Raw genomic sequence first — 21401 nt, forward strand, 5'->3', positions numbered from 1 at the left:
AACATTTTTCTCTACCCGGTATGTTTCCCCAAGCTTTCCTCCAACGATATTCCTCCCTCATTTCTCCTGGCCTCTCCCCACAGTCCGCGTCCGAGTCTGTTTGTTCTAGCTTTCACTTTCGCTTTCGACCTTAGAGATTTCTCCCAGCTTCCCCCCGTAGTCCGTATCCGAGTCTATGCCTATGCTTTCAATAGCTTCTTCCGGCTCCTTTTTCGTCCGGCTTTTCCCTAGGCTGTTTGCTAATCTCTCTCTCCGGTAATTTCCCAGTTCTTCCCGTTTCTTCCCTCCTAAGTTTCCTATCCGAGTCAGGTTTCCTATCCGAGTCACGGCACCATTATGCCGCTCCCCTGCGGAAGTGGGGAATGCGGCCAGGGGGAACTGCCCTTCCACGGAGGTGGAAGGGATAGTAGCCAACCCGGGAAGAACCAGCAGCAAACCCGGGGAGGGCCGAGCAGACGAAAGAACAGCGCAGGGTTCAGTGTTGCTCCTCCACGAAGAGGGGGAGCGACACATGTGTAGATATTTATGGTATACACAGACATGTACAACATATATATGCATACATAAGTAAAAACCATTACAAGGTAGCACAAACTGCAAAGTCAACAATATTGGCTAGAGAGCTTTGAAAGCTCAAATCTGGAGCCTTAAAATATTGAGAAAGGCTTCAAGGAATTACTGGGAAGCAGGCCTGACATAGAAGGAAGGGTAGATTAAATAATATAAGAGAATACTGCAGGCACATTGGCCTTAAATGTCCTTGGTACATCTTAGAGGCCAATTTTATGGTTCTATTAAGGAATCCAAATATCATCCTCCAGAGATGGGGAGCTCCTGAAGGTTTTCAGAATGAAGACTGACTTGCATGATGTGGAATAACCGTGTAGATCAATTTTTTTAAAAACGTCATACGGGGTAATAAGAGACTCCTGTGATACTTGATGTGAAGGTGATAAAGCTCTGCCTCATCTTTAAAGTTCTATGCAGTAAGATATTGGCAATCGGGATGGAAAAAAACAGTGCCTGCCTGGATATGGGAAAAGGGAAAGTAGGCCAGGAGCGCTATAACATTTCAAGCTGGAGAGGAGGGAGACTGAGGTCACCCTGGAAAGAATGAAAGGGGAAAACCCAGACAGCACAGTTCAGTAAGCAAAGTCCAGTGAAAATTAAGACACATGGGGCTAACATGATAGGGGCACATCTGGATGCAGATTTTTTATAGAGGGATTGACAAAACCTCTGGGAATAGGTAAGTACTGAAAGTGTTTGGGCTGGTGCAGTGGCATAGCAGGTAAAGCCACCACTTGCAGTGCTGGCATCCCATATGGGCGCCAGTTCGAGTCCCGGCTGCTTCTCTTCTGATCCAGCTCTCTGCTATGGCCCGGGAAAGCAGTAGAAGATGGCCCAAGTCCTTGGGCCTCTGCACCCCCGTGGGAGACCTAGAAGAAGCTCCTGGTTCCCGGCTAGATCAGCACAGCTCTGGCCATTACAGCCATCTGAGAAGAAGAGCTTGCTCACTCGCTCTCTCTCTCTCTCTCTGTGTCTCTGCCTCTTACTCTCTATTACTCTGCCTCCCAAATAAATAATCGTCATCTTTTTTTAAAAAGGGGGGGAGGTATTGGCATCACAAGCTACAGCTTAACCCACTGTGTCACAACAATAGGCCAACAAATAAGGAAGGAAGGGAGGAAGGAAGGAAGGCAGGGAGGGAGGAAGGAAGGAAGGGGCTAGTGTTGTGGTGTAGCAGGTAAAACTACCACCAGTGATGCTGGCATCCCACATGAGTGGTGGTTTGTGTCCCAACTGCTCCATTTCTGATCCAGCTCCCTGCTGACAGCCTGGGAAAAGCAGCAGACAATGGCCCAAGTGCTTAGGCCCCTGCTCTCCATGCGAGAGCCCTGGAGCAAGCCAGGGCTTCTGGCTTCAGCCTGGCCCAGCTCTGACCGTTGCAACCATCTTGGGAGTGAACCAGCAGTTGGAAGCTCTCTCTGTCTTTCCCCCTCTCTCTATAACTCTTTCAAATAAATAAATAAGTCTAAACACAAAAAGAAATGTATCATTAAGAACTGGGGCTTGATATTCTGCTTAAAAAAATAAAAAGGAAAGAAAAGTGTGACTCTTGGGATCATCAGCACAAGAGAGAAAAGAGGAAAGAGAACTAGAGAGGAAGCCTGGGAGAAGCATCCTGAGATCCGAAGGCCAGGAGAGCAGAAACCAAGTGTCGCTCCCCCTCTTCGTGGAGGAACAACACAGGACCCTGCGCTGTTCTTTCGTCTGCTCGGCCCTCCCCGGGTTTGCTGCTGGTTCTTCCCGGGTTGGCTACTATCCCTTCCACCTCCGTGGAAGGGCAGTTCCCCCTGGCCACATTCCCCACTTCTGCAGGGGAGCGGCACACCGCCGGCCGGCTCTTCTCGGGGGCTGCACAGGTGTTATTCGGATAGATGTTCCCCTTAGATGTTCCCTGGTGCATGCCGTCTTTCTCCTCCTTTATAGTCCTCCTCCGCCAATCCCAACTCGGCTGCCCACACGCCGAGTACGCTGCTCTCCTCCAATCAGTAGCAAGTCCTACAGTTTATTGGTTGAACTGGAGGCAGCTGTGTGGAAGCTGTTTACTTCTCTCCCAGCGCCATATTGTGGGAGAGCAGATGCATAGAATAAGTCTTAATTCCAGTAACTCAGTCCAGTCCGGGCTGCTCCCCACACCAAGGAGGAAGCAGGTTTTAAGGAGGAGGAGACGCATAAAAATGGTGAATGCTGGAGAGATTATTGAGAAAAGGCCGGTAATAGGGTCACTCGTAATCTACAAGAGTTTCAATAGGAAAGAGGCAAGGAGTAAATGGATGGTGATGAACACACAGTGAGTGTTCTTTTGGACAGTGGAGTGGTGAGAGCCACCACAGTCAGCTGGTCGAAAGGGAGTGGGGCGAGGGGAAGATCTGTGTGCCCCTGCAGGGCTCGGGCACACTTCCTGATAGAATGTTAGTCGAGGACTCACTGAAAACATAGAAGAGTTCGGAGGAGGCGAGAGAGGTTGGGATTAAAGAAGGAAGGTCTTGAGTGGCCGGCCCTGGAAGAGAACAATAGCAGTGAGGTTGGTCAGGAGTGTCAAGACTCTGATCCTGAAGCAGAGAGGTGAGGGAGTCCTCCAGGCAACCTTCTCTTTCCACTCAACTAAAGGCAGCCGTGGAGCGCGTCAGGGATGGGATGTTTAAGAAGCCGAGAAAGGGAAGTGCAGAGGTAGCCGAGGTAGAACTTCAGACACGACATCCCAAGGCTGTGTTCAAGTCTCAGACAGGCTACACGGGCTGATCACCAGACCTCTCTGATTTCCTCCAAGTTGTGACGAGTAAATGAGATAAGGCACATGTAAATTATAAAGCACTTCTTAATGAGAGAAGTGGGAACACCCATCACAGGCAATGTGATATTGCATGAAAAAGAGATGAAGCGAAGCGCAGCCTGGCACCAGAGAGGGTGGGGGTGAAGTTCAGCAAGAATATATAGCAAACCAGGCCCAGCGTGTGACTTATTCCAACATACTGGAGTGGAGACAGAGCAGATCCTGAGGACAAGTGTGGAGAAGGAAGACAGGCTGCAGAAATCTAGGTAAGGAGTGTTTTAAGGCCTTTGTAGCCATGCCTACATTTGGAAATTACATGTAATGTTCATATAAAAGCGGCATTTGACTCGTTGAGAGGTTGTGTTTTTGAAATAGCCACCCTTCGATGGTTTCACTTAATAGTTTTCATGTTTTACGGAGTCAACCTCTGCCCTGCCCCTTCTATGTTTTTCAAAGGCTCCAGGCACTATGCCCGAAGCGGGTCATGAGGGCATCAGCTAAACAGCTGCCCGCTGCAAAGCCGGGCGACACCTCGGCTCTCCAGGCAGGCTTAAGCCGCTGGAGACCCCAAGCCGAGGGTGAGGAGTCAGCTAGTTACCGTTTTTGGAGTTTTGGAGATACAGGTCTCAGATCCCAGGCGTAGCAAAGCCCCGATTTGGCCGAATCCAGAGACTCCCGGTCAGGGCACTTTGCAAAGACAACAAAATTATAAAGCTAAGGGTGCCAGACGGGTTCATTTCCCAATTAGCCCGTGAGCCCACAAAGTGGACATCATCCTCCAACCACTCCATTGTGACCGCTCAGGCGGCCTCAATCAAGATTGACGGGTAAAGCCGGCTCCAAATCTGCTCTGCTGGCCGGCTTCTGTTACACACAGCTGTAGGATTCTGGGTGACACACAGTTCACCTCTTGGACCAACTGCACTTTTCCCAAGTGGGTGAAACCAAAGCTTCTCCGGTCCAGGGGATGCAAGTCGAGCTCCTCGGGTTGTTCAAAGGTGTCCCTAACTCGTGCCCAGAACCAGGGCCACGGGAGTTTCTGTGACCCGCACGCTAGGCCTGAGGGATTCTTGAACTAAAATTCCAAAGCCACGCGGGAACTCCGCAGCTAACAAACACCCGTGACCGCGCCGCCAGAAAAGCAGCTCCTACAACTCCCAGCAAGCTCCGGGCTGAGCACGTCCGAGGGCAACTGACAGCGCCACGGACCAATGGGAGAGCCCAGTCGGCGTTCTCGGGGCCAATCCAAAGGCAGAAAGAAGGCCGTGCGTGTGGTGTATCTGCGCGGCTTCTTCGATGGGCCTGAGCCCTCTCTGGTCGCCTCAGAGCTAGAGAGACGGACAGTCCCTGTGAAATGGTGACGCTGCCTACACTATGTCGTTCACTCCCTGCCTCTCTCTTTAACTTCCCTTTCGCCGCCCCGTGCTCTTTGGCCGCCCAGCCTCCGGCCCTTAGCTTGGTCCCTTCCCTCGCGTGAGCGGACAGGCGAGAATGTGGAATTTCCAAAACTTACTGGCTGCTGCTCGCGTCACTCTGGAGGATGGCGGGGCCCCAAGCGGCGAGGGCCGCCCCTCTCGGATGGTGATTGGACTCGCTGGAGTAGACGGGGCTGGGATTGGTGGGACGAGGGCAGCGCTTCTCCGGGCATCCTGGGCCGAGGACCCGAGATACAGTGACCACGGAGGAGCCGGCGGGGACTGGCGGCTCCGTCGCCCGCCGCGCGCCCTCCACGGAGGGCAGGAGCCGCAGGGCTCCCTACCTCACTGCGCGCTGGCGGGGGTGGCGCTTGTCGCGTGTGGGGCGCGGGGCCATTGGGGCGGGAAGGCGGGAGGGGTTGGCTGGGGTGGGCGGGCGATGCAGGGGTCGAGGATCTGGCAGCGCCACTGGCCTGAGGCTTAGAGCTGGAAGCGCATCTGGGGAGGAGGGCTTGGGCGGGTCTGGTATGGGATGCCGTGGAAAGGAGGGGGCCGTACCACAGATCCTGCCGATATCTGTGGGTGGGTCCTTTGAGGAAGCCTCCTCCCGTGTGCCCTTTTATTTGCCAACGAGAGCGTCCCCATGGTCTCTGTTCAAGTTCTGGAAGTTTTCTCCTTGGGTGGGCTTCCTCACCATTTTAGAACTGCCCAGGGCTGTTTCTGATACTAGGCACAAACGTGGGGACTATGTCAGAACACGGGAAGCCACCCATGGGCTTGGTGCGCAAACTTCCCAGCGGGACTGCACTTGGGGGCCCGGGCAAGACCCACTGCCCTTCGTGCTTGGCGCTTTTCAAAGCCCCCAGGCTCTTGCCTTGTTTGCACACGGTCTGCACCCAGTGTCTGGAGCAGTTGGAACCCTTCTCGGTAGTGGATATCCGAGGGGGAGACTCCGACAGCAGCTCTGAGGGGTCAATGTTCCAGGAACTCAAGCCGCGCAGTGTGCAGCCGCAGACTGGCATCCTCTGTCCGGTATGTGATGCCCAGGTGGACCTGCCCGTGGGTGGAGTGAAGGCTTTAACCCTAGACCACCTGGCCATGAATGATGTCATGCTGGAGAGCCTGCGTGGGGAAGGCCAGGGCCTGGTGTGTGACCTGTGCAGCGACAGGGAGGTGGAGAAGAGGTGTCAGACCTGCAAAGCCAATCTCTGCCACTTCTGCTGCCAGGCTCATAGGTAAAGATGGGATCCCCTCCCGGGTGTGGCTTAGGAGCAGAGTGCAAGGAGGTATCAGATACAGAGACCCCTGGGTGAGCAGATGAAGAAGAAAGCTTTCTCAACTACAGTTGAACGTCAACCAACAGTATACAACGCGATAGCAAACACTTTAGAACACTCGTTACCCCCTCAGCCGCATAGAATATCTGTAGAAATAATGGCCATAATAGCTTGCATAGTCCTAAAGCGCTCACTGATGCCTTCAGTCATCAGCCTTCTGTGTAGTGAACAATTGTGGTGGGTGCTGGAGAAACAGGAGGAGGAACAGTCTCTTAGGTCTGCCCTTGTCTCATCTGATTATTGCAACTCTTACAGAAAGGCAGGCACTATTTTTATTCCCAGTTATTAATTGAGGAAACAAGCTCTGTATGTTCCGTGATTTGCCAAGTTCCCGCAGAGCTGGTATTAAGTGTGAAACAGAACCGAGTCTCACATCCAGATCTCCGACTGTTCCGTGCTGCCCTATCGGTGTAGGTGCTGACTGGCAGGCCTCACCTCAGCCTGCACTATGTGCCCTAGAGTTACTGTGGAGCCTGGTAAGTGGGCTGGTTGGTGTTAATCGGAAGGTGCAGATGATGTCTTTTATTATGCTTAGTGAATAATTATGAGAGGGATCATTCTTTGTCCTTTCTTTTTCCACCCCCTGCCCCCATCCCATTCCAGGACATCAGATTATAAAATGACCAAGGGTTTAGGATTAGCCTAAAATAGTTTTTAAGTGCTGACTTCCATTTGTTTTCTGGCTTCACCAACAGAACAGATAAATAGTAACTTGTAATTATGTGATAGTTTAACTTGTAATTATGTGATAGTCCCTGTAACGGCCTTGCTTCGAGCTGAGCAGCTGTCCCTTTTTCTCTGCAGCCATTTCTCTGGTGCCTGGATAGGCCTATGAGCCTCCAGTTGATAAGAAATTAACAGACACTGCATTGTCGCTGTGGTTCTGTAGGAACTTCTCTGAATCTCTGGAGGCCTCCAGAAAAGGGAACTGAGAGAGCGTTCATTCTGCCGACCGTTGAGTTCACTTTCTAATGATGCTAACGACTCGAGGGCCCTTCTAGCCCGCTGATTTGGGTGATAGAGTTACTGGTCTAAGGAAATGCTTCGTTACATTCTTAGATGACGGCTGATGGCACTTTCCTGTTGGGGCCAGCTAGCTGCTTTTTAATTGCTGGGGTTATTGCTATGCCATCTGGCACAGTTTCCATCTCCCGGTGTTGGTTTTCCATCGTGCTGTCTGCTCTAGCCTGCTGTAGGGAACAGGCTGTAGCTCATGTCTAAGCTTGCCAAATTAACTCTGGGGAGGGTTTTGGGATATATAGTCTGAGTGTCGCAAGTTTTGCAAAGATGTTGTCCCAAGGCAGCCCTAGTCCACTTTCATATAAATATTGTCCCCACTGGCCGGCGCCGCGGCTCACTAGGCTAATCCTCCACCTTGCGGCGCCAGCACTCCGGGTTCTAGTCCCGGTTGGGGTGCTGGATTCTGTCCCGGTTACCCCTCTTCCAGGCCAGCTCTCTGCTGTGGCCAGGGAGTGCAGTGGAGGATGGCCCAGGTGCTTGGGCCCTGCACCCCATGGGAGACCAGGATAAGTACCTGGCTCCTGCCTTCGGATCAGCGCGGTGTGCCAGCCGCGGGGCCATTGGAGGGTGAACCAACGGCAAAAAGGAAGACCTCTCTCTCTCTCTCTCTCTCTCTCACTGTCCACTCTGCCTGTCAAAAAAAAAAAAAAAAAGAAAAAAAGAAAAAGAAAGAAAAGAAAATATATATATATATATATATTGTCCCCACTGTATACCCAAGGAACGGGTATGAGAGCGCCCCATGCAGTTAGAGATTAGGGGAAGGAATTGAATTCAGATTTGTTTAACTCCGCAGCCTAATGCCTCCCGCTGAACCTATTCCATAATTTCCTTTTCTGACTTTGCTTGCCCCCAGGCGGCAGAAGAAAACAGCCTCCCACACCATGGTGGATCTGAAGGACCTGAAAGGCTCCAGCGGGATTGGGAGGCCCATCCTGTGTGCCGCCCACCCTGCCGAGGAGCTGAGGCTGTTCTGCGAGCTCTGCGACCAGCCGGTGTGCCGGGATTGCGTGGTCGGGGAGCACCGGGAGCACCCCTGTGACTTCACCAGCAACGTCATCCACAAGCACGGCGACTCCGTACGGCAGCTTCTCAAAGGCACCCAGCCCCACGTGGAGGCCCTGGAGGAGGCGCTGGCCCAGATCAGAGGCCTCAACAGCGCCCTCCAGGAGCGGGTAGAGGCCGTGGCAGCTGATGTCCGGGCCTTCTCCGAGGGCTACATCAAGGCCATCGAGGAGCACCGGGATAAGCTGCTGAAGCAGCTGGCTGACATCCGGGTCCAGAAGGAGAATTCGCTGCAGCTGCAGAAGGCACAGCTGGAGCAGCTGCTGGCAGATATGCGGACTGGAGTGGAGTTCACTGAGCACTTGCTGGCCAGCGGCTCGGACTTGGAGGTCCTCATCACCAAGGGCGTGGTGGTAGAACGGCTCAGGAAGCTGAACAAAGTCGAGTATAGCGCCCGGCCCGGAGTGAATGATAAGATCTGCTTCTTTCCTCAGGAGAAAGCGGGCCAGTGCCGTGGTTATGAAGTTTATGGGGCCATTAATACCAAAGAGGTTGATCCAGCCAAATGTGTTCTTCAGGGAGAAGGTAGGAGGGCCTTTCCCACTGGCACGGAGAGGGGCAGGAGGCCGGGACCTGGTGTATAAAGAATTATCAGTTGTTCCTCTAAGGCCTTTGCCTAGCTAGGAAGTACTCCCCTACTGGCCAGTGTGTCAAGGGAGAGAGACATGCTGGCCTAGAGGACATACCTGCCCCATGCTGCCACCTTGCCCGTTTCTTTCTGGTTTGTTCTGATCCAAGGACAGTCAGTAGTCCCCAGTGCAATGGGGAGCTTGACCCTTTCCCACTTCAGGGAAGTAGTAACCACCAAGGAACCCAAGGATCATGCTTTGTTCTATCAGGTGACAGAGCTGAGATGGTGCCCACAGGAGGTAACTGCATTGACTAGGGCAGGGAGAATCTTGCCTGCTCAGAGGGGAGTGTGGCAGGCCCTGGGTTGCTTGAATCAAGTTCTGAAGGGGCTTTCAGAAGAATGAGGCAGACAAGAGGATGTTTCCTTCTTTATGCTGCTTTTGATTCATATAAACCTCCTCTAGTTATAGCTTTTAAAAGCATATGGTAGGTGTTTCATTCAGTAGGGAAGAAAATGGTTTCTGTTGACCAGTGTTCTCTTCCTAGAGGAAGCATGCTATTCAAATGTGTGTTCATGAATCAGTCCTGCTGAGAAGAGTCACCTAGGCTCTCGCACAGGAATTCTTAACAGTTTGGAGGTCATGTATCCCTTTGAGAATGACATCTCCCCAGAAACACCCACTACCATGGACATACAATTTCAGGAGAGTCTTAGACCCTCCGTAAACCTCTCTGTAGACCTCATGGTAGTCCATGAGCCATAAATTAAGGAACCTTACTTCATCGGAATGCTCAGTAAGAGTCCATGGCCATTGGATATTACCCCAGCACCTTGGCATGAGCTGCAGAGTTGGGGAGTATCTCACGGCAGCCAGGGTCCCAGCTGGTCTGCTGAACCCCTGCCTGTTCCAGCAAGATCCAGAGCTGGGAGAGGGCAGCTTTGGGGCAGCCTATCTACAGGTTTTCTTCTCTGTACCTAGGCAAGTTCCGGGTATTTGCAAGGCTGCTTTATGGCTGACAGTAAGGTCTAGGATCCTGTGTGATCCAAGAGCAGCTACTGGCTGAGAGATAACCAGACTTACGGGGAAGGATTCCCAAGAGGTAGGCAGAGGGGAAGAGAGAAGAAAGGCAGCTGGGTGGCAGCGGTCAACATGAAGCACAACCCTTTGTTCTGAAGAGAAACAGCGAAGCCTTCTGGTCTGGGGATTTGGGCACTGCAGTTTGCCTTCACGGTGAGGACAAGTGTTTGTCATTTGCAGATCTCCACAGAGCCCGAGAGAAACAGACAGCCTCTTTCACCCTGCTGTGTAAGGACTCTGCAGGAGAGAACATGGGCAGGGGAGGAGACGACATTCATGTCGCCGTTGTCCCGAAGGATAAGAAAGACAGGTGTGTATTACACAGGTGTCATGGGTCACCAGCAGTGTGGACACTGGCAACAGGAGGTCCTTTGAGGCACTGGGGATACAACTACGGTGGTTCATCTTACCTCGCCGTGATGCCCGACTGGACCAAATGGGTTGTCCTGTGTGGGTTTTGTGTCTGTGTTCTGTTCTCTCCGAGAGGAGTCTGCCTTTTCCAGTTGTGTTCACCCCAAGGTTTGGATCAGACTGAAAAAATCCTCTGTCAGGCTGAATGATGGCCTCAAAATCCACCCCTGCCTTGCTACTGCATTGTGCCAGGAGCATATCTGTGTTCCTCTGCATTTGGAGTAAGGAGAAGGAGTGACAAAGAACAAGAGGGTACACCTGAGACCCCTGGAAAGCGCACAGTGACGTTCTCAGGGAATTCATCTGAACGTCAGACTGAATTAGAACTTACACTACCTACATACTATTATAAAATTAACTTCAGAGGCACAGGGAAGAAGCGGCCTGTTTGAGGGACATTCAGCATTAATGTTGAATGGGATGGTGTAGTGTTGACCTCCTAAGACAGCAGGGAACTGACGTAGCCCTAGAGGAGTGAGTGGTGTTTTGTATTCTTACCTCCCAGCAGTGCAGTCAGAACGGTGGTCCAGGATAACAAGGATGGAACATACTATGTCTCCTACACCCCCAAGGAGCCTGGCCTGTACACCGTGTGGGTCTGTGTCAAAGAGCAGCACGTGCAGGTGAGTAACCCCTGCGCATGCGCTGCCGCCGTCCTTTCTCCCCAGCCCGCCTGGGTTCTTTGTCTTAGGATCTGGAGATTTTATCATGGGGTCAGCTGCAAACAGATTGAATAGGATTCTCTTCCTTATGCCGCCTCTTCACTATAGAAATGGCCCGGGTCTTGCTACGCTTTTTTCTTGTTAGAGCATGCCGGTGACAGTAAGAACTCTCTCTGTTTTACTTCTTGGTAATCATGTTTCAGCTTTATAGTTCTCTCAGTTGGTTTATTGGAATTCTTAACTTGGAGAAGATTCTCTGATCTGAGGTTGTAGTCTGTCAGCAATCGGCTGTGCATGTCCAAGAAATAAAATCTGACTCAGCTTCTCCCAGTCCTGGTCAGACTGCGACTGGACGTGAACTTCCTGGAACGCAGTGGGGAGGGTTGTGCCCCCTCCTCTCCACTGACCAGTCGTCTGTCTGCCTAACCACATGATTCTGCACTCTGTGTTACGGATATACTTATGTTACCATGGTTACTCTGCCACCTCCACAGACCAGTGTTACTTTCTGGTTTAGAGATGAAGGTTTGAGAATTGGGTCATACATGTCCAGCAGTATTTCTCTGCTGACACTGGAAATCCACACTGACAGAGTAATACGATAGCATACCACAGTAGCCATTTATTGCTGGATGGTAATGTCAGCAACAGCAACAAGTTGCATTAGTTCTTTGATTTTCCTCAAAACCACTCAGGTATAGTCCAACTTTCACAACCCATAGCAAAATCGGAATTTGAACCCATTTCTTTGAACTCCAAGTTGTTGTTGTTGTTGTTTTTTAATGGGTTGTAAACTCTTTAAAAGGAGGGGAAATTTAACACAGGAAAAGTTTCTAAAGCTCTGGGCCAGGGGTGACGAACTCCTGGCCCACAGACTTTATAAGGCCCATGAACTCACATGGTCTGGCCCTGCCAAGACAGTCACAGGTGGGACTTGAAATTCAGTGAATCTATAGCAGGCTCATTTAAGTTGATAATTTCGTATGGTCCGAGAATGATGTAAATACCCTAGTGGCCCTCGGCAGAAAGCAGGTGCCTCATCCCGGCTAGGCTGTTTACTCTGTGCGTTCACAAACTACGTGGTTGTCACGCCGTGCTGGGCACATTATAACCCTTAGGAAATAGTTTTTGTTTAACACAGGATAGAGACTGGAGAAGGAGTTACCTTGAAGGGAAGGAGGCAGATGAAAGAGCACTAACCTGAGAAATACTGGCCGTACAAACCCAACCTTTCTCCCTTCCACGTGACCTCACGGCCCCGGAATGAGAGGATGGGGAAACGGATGTGTCGAGTCCCGGGTCGGGGTGGAAAGAGAAGCCAGCTCAGTATGAGAGGAGAGGAGCCACAGGCCTGTGAAATTGAAGAAAGGACCACAGGCTGTCCTCACTCCCTGGTCACAATATTCTACTCACAGTGCCTGAGATTCCTCAAAATTGAAATTGAGAACCGGGGAGTCCAGTGTCAGTCACATCAAAAGCACACATTGAGATGACTGGTGTGTCACAGGATCCACATGCTGTCACTTCGTGCAAGGCTAGGGTGAGGCAGAATCCATTAAAGAGGAAGGTTCACCCGACTGTGATACGGGCTGCCATCCTGCCAGCACAAGCCCCAGCCAAGACAGATGTCACAGCAAGTGCAGCTTCCCCCTGTGTGATCAGCTGCCCGTGTCCAGCTGCATGGCGGGCATTTGTGGCCCTGCTGCGTGGTTAGCATCTGCCGTGAGAGGCACGATGGAAGCGCTGCACAGATTCCTTGGTTCTTTTTGGGTTTTTGTCTGTTTTCTAAGATTTATTTATTTACTTGAAAGGCAGAGTTACAGGGAGAGAGAGATCAGGCTTCTACCCACTCATGCACTCACCGAATGGCTGCAGTGGCTGACACTGGATCAGGCTGAAACCAAGAGCCAGGAATTCCATCTTGGTCTCCCACACAGGTTGTAGGGACCCAAGTACTTGAGCCCAGGCATTAGCGGGGAGCTGGATTATAAGTGGAGCAGCTGGGACTCAAACGGCGCTCTGATAGGATATGCCAGTGTCCCAAGCAGCGACTTAACTAGCTGCAGCAGAGCGCTGGCCCCACTCCGTGGTTCTTTCACTGCATGTTTATCTGCCCCCACCCAGCTGAGCAGAGGTCTTCTTGGTCTTCTAATCTCTCTCCTGCTGTCCTTGAGCCTCCAAGGGAAGGCCTTGGACTTAGACTGTGTAGCCCATGGTGGTGCTCAGCAAATCTTGTTGACTCATACGATGCTGTTCTTTGCTCTCCGTCCGACCACTGAAGGGCTCCCCATTCACCGTGACGGTGAGGAGGAAGCACCGCCCACACCCAGGTGTATTTCATTGCTGTACCTTCTGCTCCAGTGGAGGACAGAAAACGGCTCGCTGTGCCTGTGGCGGGACCATGCCAGGTAAGGAGGACAGTCATTACCCTCTGGGCGCTGGGAACCAGGTGGCAGCTCCTCCACTACCGCCCGCCGCGAGGTTGAGGATGTCCAGAATGTCTCTAGGAAGTAGAGGCTGTGTATACAGAGGTCCCACTGCTCTAAAGTTCCACTAAGCTCCTCTGTTCTAAATGGAAGTGGCCGGCCTCGCAGAATTCCAAACGCAGCTGGGACTGGGGAGTGGATAACAAACCAAGTGAACTAGGTCTGGTTCTTCTGGTGGGAGAGGAGGGAAGGGAGGCCAGCCCAGGAAAGATATGTAATTATTTAAAAAAAAAAAAAAAAAAAAGGTCTGAGGCCAGTGCTGTGGTGTAGTAGGTTAAGTCTCTGCCTGTGGCGCTGGCATCCCATAAGGACCCTAGTTCAGGTCCCAGCTGTTCCACTTCTGATCCAGCTCCCTGCTAATGGCCAGGGAAAGCAGTGGAGGATGGCCCAAGTGCTTGGCCCCCTGCACCCTCATGGGAGATCCAGAGGAAGCTCCTGGCTCTGGGCTTCAGATTGGCACAGCTCCGGCCGTTGAGGCCATCTGGGGAGTGAACCAGTAGATGGAGGATCTCTCCCTCTCTCTCTGTAACTCTGCCTTTCAAATAAATAAATCTTTTTTTAAAAAAAATGAGGTCTAGCATGGGGGGCATATTATAAAATAGGCTCTTGCACACTTCAGCCTCCCCCCCCCCTTTTTTCCACCAGTCTCCTCTTCTTTTTTTCTTCAAACATTTTACAGTTCAAGTTCAAAATAATTCATCTCTTTCTTTTGGCAAATTTTTCTTGCAAGATTTATTTATTTATATGAAAATCAGAGTTACAGAGAGAGGAGAGACAGAGGTCTCCCATCCACTGGTTCTCTCCCCAAATGCCTGCAGTGGCCAGAGCTGAGCCAGGGGAAAGCCAGGAACTGAGAGCTTCATCCGGGTCTCCCACATGAGTACAGCGGCCCAAGCACTTGTGCCATTTGCTGCTGCTTTCCCACGCGTATTAGCAGGGAAATGGATTGGAAGTGGAGCAGCTGAGACTCAGATCGGTGCTCACATGGGCTGTTGGCACCACAGGCAGCAGCTTAGCCCGCTGCACCGCAACACAGGCCCCGCATTTTACAACTGTTCTTAGAACTTTGGCTGTCGTCTGTCATGATGAGAGTCCCCACAGAAGAGGAGTCAGATGGCTTGTTCCTCGTCAGGTTTTTCTTCATCTTTATTCTCAGGGGTCCACATGCTGCCAGGAGGTTTAACATCCATGGTAACTGCTGGGCTCTACTCCAATGGTTGTTTTTCTCTCCGTTCTTTGCATCATGCAGGTGGCTACCAAGGCTGTGGCCACGGACACAGAGGCCACCCAGGTCGTCCCCACTGGTCGTGCTGTGGAAAGTTTGCTGAGAAGTCCGAGTGCTCGTGCGCAGGTGGGCAGACTGCACCGAGGGGTCTGCTCAGGACCGTGGCGCTCTGACAGCCCTCTGGCTGTGGACTCAGAGCTGCAGCGGTGTGAATTCAGTTTATCAGAGGGGCCCCAGGCCTTGATTACTTCCGAGAGACAGAGAGAATTAAAAACAGAGTGCCTTATCGTACATCAGAGTCCAAGTGCTTTTTTGTGAGTTACTCACTGCTTGTTTTGTGGATGGTTGCGAGCCAAAGACCTTTCTCTTGAAGGGTCGGTTATTCTAAACCAGAGGAGTCTCCTTTCTGTTTTGTACGAGTGTGGGGGTATCTGTGCCTTTGGAATTTAGAGATCATGGCGAGTGTGTGTGTGTGTGTGTGTGTGTGTGTGTCGGGGGGAGGGGACTTAGTTTACTAACTTCTGGTGCATTAGAACTTTGTTATTGCCTGAGCCACATATTAGCTATTTTCTCTCAGAGAATAAAATCTTTGATTCTGTGCACATCTTGTTAGTACCCTTGCAGTGGCGTCACTGGTACATTTCGTGAACTTCCCAAGTGATTTTGCTGTTTCAGTGGGCATCCCCTCTTCCCTCTCTACACGGCACTCACCCCTACCCTGAGCCTGGAAGATTACTGTTTGGTCAAGGGATACACGTAGGAACTTAGTAAAGGTGACGGTGTTGAACTAGAGCCCCATCCATTTACTGCAGTTCTGGTCATGCCAGGCAATCTAGATCTGCAGTCTCTTTATTTATGAGAGAGTACTCTGTTTTTGTCTGTATGAGGGGATTTCAAAAAGCTCAAGGAAAATGAGATTAAACGATTATTTTGGTGCAAAAAAAAATTTGGAAACTTACGCCTACTCCTAGGTGTGGAATGTCAGAGCTTTGAAGCTCGCAGCATACCTTCTTCGCTGCTAGAGAACGCTGGGGAGAGGCATGGTGTGGTGCCTCATCCCTGCCGCGTCTTCAGTGTTATGTGTTTTTGGGACTCTATTTCTTATAGAGAAATAAACTCAGTATGTATTAAATATAATTATTAAAATCTCCATTGTAAGATCCCTTAGGAAGTGAGCGACTCATGTTGAGCTGGGTCAGGCAAAGGGAGTGAAGTAACTAGGTGCTGTCCGATTGTGACAGAGTAATTTCCTCCTTGAGGCTCACGGGTGTGGGGCACATTGCAGCTGGATGTTCCAGGGTCCTCCCTACATTCTTACCCTTTTCTGGGAACATTTCTGTAAGCCCCTTTCTCTAACCAAAATCTGACCTTCCCACGAGACACTGCTGCCCCGTCACCCTCTAGATGGTTAGCCTTTGCTCCGACACACTCCTGAGTCACTGAGCCGGAGGTCATCAGTGCTTCCGGTCAGCAGTGCTTCTGCCCTCGTGGGAGACTTGGTTGCCACTACTGGCACGTGGGTAGGTCAGGGTCTGCTGATCACTTCACAATGCTCAGGACAGCTTCCCCAAACAGAACCAGTAAGTCCAAAAGGTCAGTTGAGGAAACCCATTCTAGATCATTAACTCTCCTTTCTAAAAATGGACTGCCTAGAGGCTCATGTCTTTAGACTATATAACTTACTATCACTCCCTGGTCCAGCCATCTGTAGAGCTCCAAACGATGCCCCCGCGTTCCTTGAAGAGCATGGCACCTAGCTGGCTGTGTCTGCGGTTCTATTCCTTGTCAGTCTTGGGATAATTGCAGTTACACGGAATTCTTGGCTTTGTGGCCAGTCCCCCATGGTTTTTGCTTTACTCTAGCCGTATAACCACAGCCTAGACCTTAGTTCTAACTGCACCCTCTGCACAGGTTCAGTTTTGAGCATCCTATAATCACAGCCTCCCATCCTCCCAGCTTGCCCCTGTAACATCCTGACTTTACAAGTTCTGTCTTCTTAGACCTCACAACGCGGTGACGCCATTGCCTTCTCCCTGTTCCCCGCACCTCCCTCACGTCCTTTTCTTTATTTTTCCCAGCTTTGATTCAAAAATCACTATTATCACTCTCTTGGGGATAGTCCCCTTCTGTCATTCCTGCCTGGCAAAACGGCAACCCAGATTAGCTGCAGCTCTCCATGTAGCCCCAGGGAGTGACCCTGCACAAGAACACAGTGCCTGCTGTCTAGTCTCACTGAAATGTATGGCCTAATTTCAGTGGACTTTTAGCCTTGCCCAAAGGCCTGACGTCTCACTAGTCCATTTATCCTCCCACTCTCCTAAACAGTCATTTCATACTTTCTTCTCCTCAATCCAATTTCAAACCCAACTCTCCTGTCCACTTAAGACCTTGCTTCATATTCCACCAAGAAAATAAAAGGATTCAGAAGACAATTTTCCTGCCCTCCTAAATTCTACCAGTCTACCTGTGTTCCTATGAAAAGCCAACTTCTACACTGTATGCTAGATTCCATTCCGGAACACTGCTCCAGTGCGCCCTGCTACCTCCACACACTGCAGTGCCCACTTCAGAAAATAAACATGATGGGGCCTGGCGCTGTGGCTTACTTAGCAGGCTAAGCTTCCTGCTTATGGGATGCAGTACCATTATCCCATATAGGCACGGTTCAAGTCCCAGCTGCTCCACTTTTTTTTTTTCTAAGATTTTTATTTATTTATTGAGAGGTAGAGTTACAGACAGTGAGAGGAGAGATAGAGAGAAAGGTCTTCCTTTTGTTGGTTCACCCCCTAAACGGCCGCAACAGTCAGAGCTGCGCGTATCCAAAGCCAGGAGCCAGGAGCTTCTTCCAGGTCTCCCACGTAGGTGCAGGGGCCCAAGGACTTGGACCATCTTCTACTGCTTTCCCAGACTATAGCAGAGAGCTGGACTGCAAGTGGAGCAGCCAGGACTAGAACTGGCACCCATATGGGATGCCGGCGCTGCAGGTGGAGAATTAACCTGCACCACGGTGCCGGCCCCAGCTGTTCCACTTCTGATCCAGCTCCCTGTCAACGTGCCCGGGAAAGCAGTGGAAGATGGCCCGAGTGCTTGGGTCCCTGCAAACACGTGGGAGACCCAGAAGCTCCTGGTTCCTGGCCATTACAGCCATTTGGGGAGTGAACAAGAGGATGGAAGACCTCTCTCTCTCTCTCTGCCTCTCAAATAAATAAATTTTTAAAGAAAGAAACATTCTACAAGAATTCTATCTTAAAAGAAAAAATGCAGGCCGGCACCGCGGCTCACTAGGCTAATCCTCCGCCTAGCGGCGCCGGCACACCAGGTTCTAGTCCCGGTTGGGGTGCCGGATTCTGTCCCGGCTGCCCCTCTTCCAGGCCAACTCTCTGCTGTGGCCAGGGAGTGCAGTGGAGGATGGCCCAGGTGCTTGGGCCCTGCACCCCATGGGAGACCAGGAAAAGCACCTGGCTCCTGGCTCCTGCCATCGGATCAGCGCGGTGCGCCGGCCGCAGCGCGCCGGCCGTGGCGGCCCTTGGAGGGTGAACCAACGGCAAAGGAAGACCTTTCTCTCTGTCTCTCTCTCTCGCTATCCACTCTGCCTGTCAAAAAAAAAAAAAAAGAAAGAAAAGAAAAAATGCAAATTTTCCTTGATTTTTGCATTAGTCTTCATAGCCCCCATAACCACACCACAGACTGCGTAGCTTAATCCACAGTTCTGGAATCTGGAAGTCCACGTGGAGGGTGCTGGCAGGGATGTGCCTGGTGAGGCCTCGCTCCTTGGCTTGCAGGCGGCAGCCTTCCTCTGAGTCCTCACGTGGCCTTTCCCCGTGTGCCTGTGCTCCTGGTCTCTCTTCCTCTTCTTACAAGGACACCAGTCCCTAGGGATTAGGGCCCCACCCTGACGACGCTATTTAATTATTTCCTTACAGGCCCTGTCTCCAAAAGCAGTCACACTGGCAATTAGCGCTCTAACCTATGCATTTTGGGGAAATAATCCAGTCCCTAACAAATGTACATCTCCTTTAGCAACCTCTCAGTGCTTCCTTTGTAAAAACACCTCACAAGAAGTGTTTGCCACCCTCACTCCTGGATCTAATCATCAGTCTCATGCCCAGACCTACACTGCAACAGCCCTTGTCAAGGTGACCAGTGGAGTCCAGTCACAGCATGCACAGGCCAGTTGTCCTGTTGCCAGCCTTCATACACCTGGTAGCCTTCCCTTCCAGGAAACATTTCCCTCACCCAGTTTATGCAGCGTCACTCTTCTCAATTCTCCTATCTCACTGGCTGTTGGGATCGCCTTGATAATCTGTCTTTACAAACCAGACTTCCCTTCTCGCAACACCCCAGTAATTGTCGCTTACCCAAAGACTACTTGGGAGACAATCTAGGCCTTCTCTTAAACCTTTTGGGTAAGTTGAATGCACCTGAGGGACCAGCCTTGCACCTCCCCATTACCTCAGACATCCAGGGAACTGCTTGCCATGAAGAGCTGGTGGTGTTACATCATCTTCCCATGCATCTTTTAATGAACCTGATTTCAGAACAGGCTGAAAAAAACTCACTATTTATATTCAGTTGTTTCAGTAACTGGACAACACTACTCTGGAAAACTTGCGTAAGACATCTAGTGTCTGGCTAATGCCTTAGCCTTCAAGCAGTAGTAGGGGTAACGCTTCTGTTAAGATCTGAAGTTCCCGGGAGCGGGGCGGGGGCGCTGCCACTCCTTGGCCTGCACAATGGAGTGGATTCAACTGCCCTGCCAGCTGAGAGACCAGTGTGATTGATCTACAGGGCCCAAGGCTGCATGGTGAGGAAGGTGGAACTAGAGGATTTAGGAATTGTCTCAAAGGTGTGCCTCGGCAATCACCTTTGTGTTCTGATGTAAGTATGTCTCTGGTGTAACAGGTAAGAAAAAAGAGGAACAGTTTAGAGTGTCAGTCCCCTGGGATGTTCTAACGGGATAAACACCATCAGCCATCTTGGATGATGAACACACACGTAAACCTGTCAGTCCACGGGCTCTCTGATCTCCACAGTACAGCTGGCGCTCAGCTTTGCCCGAGGACGTACACCTGGGCATTAGGTTTGATTGCATTAAGAGGTGGTTTTGATGAAGTGAGTGCTAAGTAGATGCAGAACATGGGAAAAGGCACTGCGCTCTACCTTGATGGCTCCTACTTACTGATTTCAGTTTAGCACTTCCACAAAGACCTCTGGTGCCAGGACACACCCGTCTGTCAGCTCTGGCTCCACAAACCCTTCATCATAGCACTTGTCACCACCCTGCCTCAAAGCCTTCCGTGGCTATTTTATTCCTGCCTGTCTTGCCTACCAGCCGCGAGGCCTCAGGAGCACAGGACCAGGCTGGGTTTTGCCCCAGGGCCCAACAGTCCCTGGCACGGAGTAAATAGTCTTTATATATTTTTGAACTAATGTGTGAATAATTAAGCAACAGAAATGGGATTCTTGCTCTCCTTCCTTCCTTTCATGCATGATGTGCCTACAGCCAGATTTAGCGAGGACTCAAGATAGCAAATACATTGTATGGCTACGTACCCATCTCCCAGTTCCACCCCTAGGGGCTGGGCTGTTTTCAGCTCCATCTTCATTCTGAAACTACTGATTCCTGCTGTACTTTGCACTGTAACTGGCCCCGATTTCATTTTCAGTTATGAAAACATTTTAACCCGGGTTATATGCCCAAGAATTCTGAGTTTGTTATCATTATTTTTATGTCTGCAGGTCTGCTCTTCAGTTATTTCTGCCTTTTCCAAGGGCTAGAGGCTACACGACAAATGCTAGTACCACATCCCACCTTGTAAACCCAAGTCTCTCAAGGTCTTATGGTGGACAGCAAGATGCCAGGCCACACCGAGTGGGCACTGGTGTCCCTACGGTCATCCTATCAGTGCTGGAGGACCTGGCCTCACCTCCCAGCTACACGCCGCTTCACTGAGCAGGAGGGAATCAGAAAGAAGAAACAGCAGGGTGTTTAGAAACAGCCCTATCAAATCGCCATGCATGATCACTAAGGAAAAGGGTCCTGTCCCACAGAACATAATAATTCTTAGTACTGCTACTCCTAATGACTGCCTGGTGGTAAGAGTCCCGATGGCATCTCTGAAGGGCTCCTGGATTCCCAGCCATGGCACGCACCATGCTCTTGTTTGAGCAAGACAGCCAAAGCAGAGCCAAACTGAACCTTCCGCGAGGGTAACTGTCACACAGGAATCCTGTGTGAATTTGCTGCTCGGGAGCCTTGCGGTTTGCTGAGGAAGGTTCGCTACCTGGTTCTTCAGGCTGCGCTCGTGTTGCTGCCTCATCCTCTTATTCCCGGACTTTGTCCTCAGCAGTAACACTGGGACCTGCACGGCCCTTTACAGCCCAGAATCCTCGTAGCATCCCTGCTCATCTGGTGAGGCAGGCAGGCAGGCAGGCAGGTGTCGGAAGAAAATGCAGCAGCAGTGGTGCCACATGCAGGAAAGCGGGCTGGTGCTGCAGGGCTCGGCGCAGCACGTCGGTGAGGGCGCTGCACCGGGAGGTTGGCCGTGACTAGGGTGCGAAGACCCTCCTTGTCACAGCCAGACCCTCAGTAACTGCCCCACACGAACTAAAGAGAACACGAGCCTGAGACGAACACCAGAATGCCGCTTGTGTGCATTCGTAATGAGACGCTTCCATCTCAGGACCGGGACCGAAGAATACACTTTCAGTATATTCTACCCTTCTGGGACACTGGTGCCAACTTTCTCTGCATCCACATCACATCGATAGCCTCTCACCTACTTAAGACA

At 51.2% G+C, this 21401-nt stretch overlaps 1 protein-coding gene across 6 annotated transcripts; it reads left to right on the top strand.

Annotated features, from left to right (window-relative positions):
* The first annotated feature begins 4616 nt into the window (after positions 1 to 4616).
* Positions 4617 to 14901, top strand: TRIM45 (tripartite motif containing 45). 6 transcript variants are annotated; one of them, XM_089336978.1, is made up of 7 exons: positions 5025 to 5990; positions 6507 to 6568; positions 7969 to 8702; positions 10007 to 10136; positions 10746 to 10860; positions 13181 to 13307; positions 14635 to 14901. In XM_089336978.1, exons 3-7 carry the CDS (start codon positions 7997 to 7999, stop codon positions 14781 to 14783), a joined length of 1227 nt encoding a protein of 408 aa, XP_089193104.1. In that variant the 5' UTR covers positions 5025 to 5990; positions 6507 to 6568; positions 7969 to 7996; the 3' UTR covers positions 14784 to 14901. The 6 variants fall into 6 exon arrangements, with proteins under 6 accessions (XP_051714721.3, XP_051714722.3, XP_089193103.1 ...); XM_089336975.1 differs by having other exon boundaries at positions 5209 to 5990; positions 10743 to 10860; XM_051858761.3 differs by lacking the exon at positions 6507 to 6568 and having other exon boundaries at positions 4617 to 5990; positions 10743 to 10860.
* Positions 14902 to 21401: the final 6500 nt, after the last annotated feature.

This window comes from Oryctolagus cuniculus, chromosome 7 (assembly GCF_051225735.1).
Source record: "Oryctolagus cuniculus isolate XC-2025 breed Fujian yellow rabbit chromosome 7, ASM5122573v1, whole genome shotgun sequence".
NCBI lineage: Eukaryota > Metazoa > Chordata > Mammalia > Lagomorpha > Leporidae > Oryctolagus > Oryctolagus cuniculus.

Excerpts from the sequence above, each read along its gene's own strand:
- TRIM45 (XM_051858761.3), top strand. The coding sequence starts at position 5,503 with ATGTCAGAACACGGGAAGCCACCCATGGGCTTGGTGCGCAAACTTCCC. Across the intron at positions 5,991-7,968 it reads TTCTGCTGCCAGGCTCATAG|GCGGCAGAAGAAAACAGCCT; the intron begins GTAAAGATGGGA and ends GCTTGCCCCCAG. Across the intron at positions 10,861-13,180 it reads TCAAAGAGCAGCACGTGCAG|GGCTCCCCATTCACCGTGAC; the intron begins GTGAGTAACCCC and ends CGACCACTGAAG.